Below are 4436 nucleotides of genomic sequence, written 5' to 3'. Positions count from 1 at the left end.
GGGGGGGGACTCACCTCTAATTCATTAAGCCTCTGAATACGAGGTGTGAAGTGAAAACTATCCAGCTCCACTGAAAATGGAGGCTGCCAGTCCTATTTAGTAGGAAAGAGATTCAATTAGAACATGTGTGCCTATGTGCTAAATCAAACTTGTGCTATATCTTGCAACAGACTATTCAGAGAGGTAAGAAAAAGAATAAAAGAGCATGGGAGAAAGGGTACACTGAGCCTATTTTGGACTTATTTGGGTTTAATGGCTTTTGGGCTCAAGAACTTGGCACAGCTTTAACCAGAAAGGATGGTTAAGGTCTTTCACTTAAGAGTAAGTGAAGCTCAAGATGTCCACAATAATAGGCCTATCTGCTCTTATCAATTCTGAAGAAATTATAATACAGATTTTAAAAAACAAACAAACAAACAAACAAAAAAAAAACCAAAAACACCACTGCAGGTAATTTGACTAGCACTTATAATAGCTCCTATTTGCATAACTTTTGACCAATCCCTAAATATGAATGAAAAAAGCTAATTAGATTTAGTGGACATATACACAACTAAACGCAAGTGTAATCCTCCTTCAGGACCAACATACATAGACATTTTAATTAATACTGTACATTGTCGTTTTTAAATTCCAGAGTCATAAAATTTAAAAACGACAATAAAATTGAAGAAAAATAATTAAATACATAAATACAACATAAACCAAGTATAAGCAAGTATTTACTGGTGGAGGACGAATTTTACAGATCCCAGATTTCTCTGCAATTGGACGTATCTTGGCGATGTAGCCTAGGGGATCCTGAAACTCCTCCCATGACGGCTCAAATACTGGACACTCCGGAGGAGGCACAAATTCTTCCCCTTCCATCGCCCTGACAATAGGGAAATTGTCAAATCATACAAGTTAATAAACTCTAGCCCACTTAGTAATGTGCATGGCAGCAATAATACGGAATGTGAAAAATATTTTATGTACATGAGTCTGTTAGTGTACACACAGCAATTTGAATACCCCCGGACCCAATTCATGACCTAATGACCTTTTATAGATACTACAGGACACTCCAGAGTCAAGAATACTCACAAAACTATAACTCAGTGTCATCATCATATTTACATACATGTTGAATACTTCATTAAATGTTCTCACTGACAGAAAATAAGAACAAGTGGGCGGGCTGGTGACGTCAATTTTTGCAAAGGTATTCAGGAATGTCAACTTCCCCCCTTTCAGGTTAAATCTTTGATATGTAAATTGTACTTGCACATCAGAAAAAAAGACCCATACGTGCACAAATAGCCTATTTGCTTAGTCTTGCCAAATCATCACTTCCTTATTCTGCTCTCAGGTTTACATATATACAGATGTGTGATGATCATGTTGAAAACACTGTTTCTAGTATTCATAACAGTTTACACATTTCTTAATAATAACATATATCATGCTGGGAAATCCCAGGACTATGATTTGTTTTTTACCCTTGAAGTGCTCCTTGTTAAAAACCCCTCCCCCATCATCAGACAACAAAACAAATGCCATGGTCTGGTAGGTCTAAAGGCCCAGTGTTGGAAGGGGCTAAGGTTTTAAGTTCTTCTTTATCATTTGGGCTACACAAGAATAATTAAATTTGATAAAACACACGAGTAATTTCTATATGAAAATGATCAAGAAGCACTGTTGTCAATGTGTACATTAAATATCTGTACCAGCCTGCAAAAAGTGTCAATCTAGTGCCTTAGCTTTTCAACGTTTCTATTTTTATTTTATTAAAATAAAAATAGAAAAGGAACTTGAAGCTGGGACTTCAGTAACATATTTCACATCCATCTAATCCCAAACAATGGCGTGGAGGCCATGAACCCTCAGATACAGAAGGCCTTGCAGCTATCACCACTCATGAGTGGGCTGGATTAGATTACTAAATATGACAAATACAATAACCTCTTTACAGAAGCCAAAGAGTAACATCTAAACACCACTATTAAATAACACATGTAACTATTAGGTTACAACTGTTAGCTTCTACCAACTAAACTTAACATAACTGCCGTTTAAACGAACCTTACCTTCAACCAGAAGCGTAACGACAGAAATAAATTATCAGAAAATGCCTCCAGTTCCGTTATTTATAGTGGGTTAGCTATGTGTCATTCATTTCTCATCTTCTGTCACCTAGGAACTCTATTTGTGTCTATTGTCCGGCTATCAGAGGCGATAACGCAGCTTGTGGCTAAACGCTAGCACCGAGGCCTGCACTTTTTTTCTCAGCTCCGTCCCATCGCCACCCACAGTGGTAGGTAACTAGCCTTAGTTAGCTAACTGGGCGGCTGAAAAAACTAAGTCAATACTACAGCCGCAGACCAGCTAACCTACATAATGTCGCTGAAGTCGACGCCAACACGCAGCTAGTGAACATTAATCGTATATATGCAAGTTGATATGCAGTTATCTGTTGATCTGATTACACTACAACATCTCGCTGCATTCCCGTGACTGACCCGAAGACACCTCGATGTCCCGGGGTATGATAGGGATTGTGGCCGCTCTCCTTCCTCTGTTGTTGTGATGACTGGTGGCTTAGCTAACGATGGCCAGCTGTGCTCGGTCCAGTTGGCTAGCTACCGCTGCTAGCAAAGTTGACCGTTTTTTTAGCTTCAGCTCTCCATATACTCCGGTCTGTCAAGCATACGGGCTCAAAACATGGATTGCTGATGTTCGTTTAATACTAAACGAGGTTCTCAAACTTTGTCAATTATGTCGTTATCAGTCATTTTCCGATCAACATCATTACTCTCCTCAGGCCATCCTATCTTTCTTGACGAGACGCCATCTTAGCTTTTTTTCTCACGACCGAAGTACAACCTCAAATCTCTCACGTCTCTCACGTTTACTCCCTGAAAGTAGTACCCACGTAGGCAAAACACAAAGCATGTAATTGCTGCGCGACCAGTTGGGGAAGAAGTAGGTCAGAAGAAGGGAGGTTCCACTGTGTATTTAAGGGAGGAAAAAAGAAAAAAAAGTTCACATCTGTGACGCCTGCGCTTCCGCAGCACATTAACAAGTCACTGATAATGATCAGCACGATAGTGCTCTTCCGTTCTCTTCCAGAATTTCGGAAGGAATACGAAACATTAAATGTTAGCAGAAAAATGACAAGCTTGATAATGAAAAAAATAAACAAACAAATCAATAACAGTATCAGACTTTCACCAGGTTGGTTCCTGGTTATTTATTGCCGTGCAGATCTTCCTGAAAGTTTACCATCATGCAACACCCTTTTGTCGTGAAAAAGAAAGTTATGGTAAATAGGCTGTACTTAGAAAGCACTTTCCTGGCACTTTAAGCTCTCAAGTGCTTTCATACTACAAGCCTCGTACATCCCTTCATTTACACACTTACTACATTTATATACACACACAGACACTCTGTAGGATGAATTTAGGCAGGACTCAACAACTGAATCATCGACCTGAGTGGTAGACAACTCAGGCTACCTACTGAGCCACAGCCATGTGAGATAAGGCTCTATGTAGTCCTATGAAAAACAAAGTACACCCTATGATTGAGTAGCTTGTAGGCCGCTTGTAGGCAGGTAGATTTACAGGTACAGGTAGATCTGGAGATCTATCTGTACCTGTAAATCAGGGATGGGGAAGAAAACAAACAGCTCTCTTAAGGTCCTGTTGCAGCATTTTTAGGTTGGGTTGAGGTCTAGACCGGACTGATTGCAACTTTTTGTTTCTTTTCTTTCTCGGGGATTCTTTTGTAGATTTGTTGGTGTGCTTGGGATTGTCCTCTTTCACAATCAGATTTCAGACAGATGGTCTCACATTTGAGTCTAAAATACTTTGGCATTCAGATGGTGACTCAGAGAAATTTTGTTTTAATGCACCTTTAATGTAAATCTTCATTTTAGAGAGAATAGGCTTTCTTCTGTCAGCCTTTCTAAACAAGCCAGTCTTTTATTTTTTCTTGTAGTTGTACTGTCATGAATATTAACATGTAATGTGCTAACTGTGGCCTGTTTCTTTGTTTCTTTTCCAAATTCTCTGACCATTTTCTGACCTTGGAGGGAATTTGCTGGGATGTCCACTTCTGGGAAAAATGTCTTGAATGTTTTCCACTTGTGAATAATCTTTCTCACTGAAGAATTATGGAATGACCTTATAACCTTTTCCAGACTGATGTGTAGCAACAATTGCTTCTCTAAGGTCATTACTGATGCTTTTCCTTCTTGGCATTGTGTTAAGATACATCTGAATGTCCCAGATCGGCAAATTGCCCACACTTTCTGATCATCAGTTGATTAAGTGCTTTTGATTAGCAGCACCTGGATGCTACATTCATCCATTCACTTCCGCTTATTCTTTCCAGGGTCACTATCGCTATCCCAGCTGTCATAGCGAGAGACGGGGTACACCCTGGACAGGTCA

General features: G+C 39.5%; 1 protein-coding gene across 3 annotated transcripts in view; it reads right to left on the bottom strand.

Annotated features, from left to right (window-relative positions):
- The window catches only part of kdm5c (lysine (K)-specific demethylase 5C), a 22219-nt gene extending 19172 nt beyond the window's left edge, over positions 1 to 3047 (bottom strand). Inside the window, exons 1-3 of one of the 3 annotated variants that reach the window (XM_014336250.2) lie at positions 2070 to 3047; positions 727 to 874; positions 15 to 92 (exon numbers count right to left, since the gene is read on the bottom strand). In XM_014336250.2, the coding sequence (XP_014191736.1) occupies positions 15 to 92; positions 727 to 870 (222 nt within the window). In that variant the 5' untranslated portion in view covers positions 871 to 874; positions 2070 to 3047. The remainder of the gene's footprint in view (positions 1 to 14; positions 93 to 726; positions 875 to 2069) is intronic. The other 2 variants (XM_014336249.2, XM_014336251.2) reach the window with 2 other exon arrangements.
- Positions 3048 to 4436: the final 1389 nt, after the last annotated feature.

The sequence above is a fragment of the Haplochromis burtoni genome, unplaced genomic scaffold, assembly GCF_018398535.1.
Source record: "Haplochromis burtoni strain Fernald_Lab_line unplaced genomic scaffold, NCSU_Asbu1 Contig_134, whole genome shotgun sequence".
Taxonomy (NCBI): domain Eukaryota; kingdom Metazoa; phylum Chordata; class Actinopteri; order Cichliformes; family Cichlidae; genus Haplochromis; species Haplochromis burtoni.
Note: the sequence above shows the minus strand (reverse complement) of the source record. Positions and strands in the feature narration are given on the sequence as shown.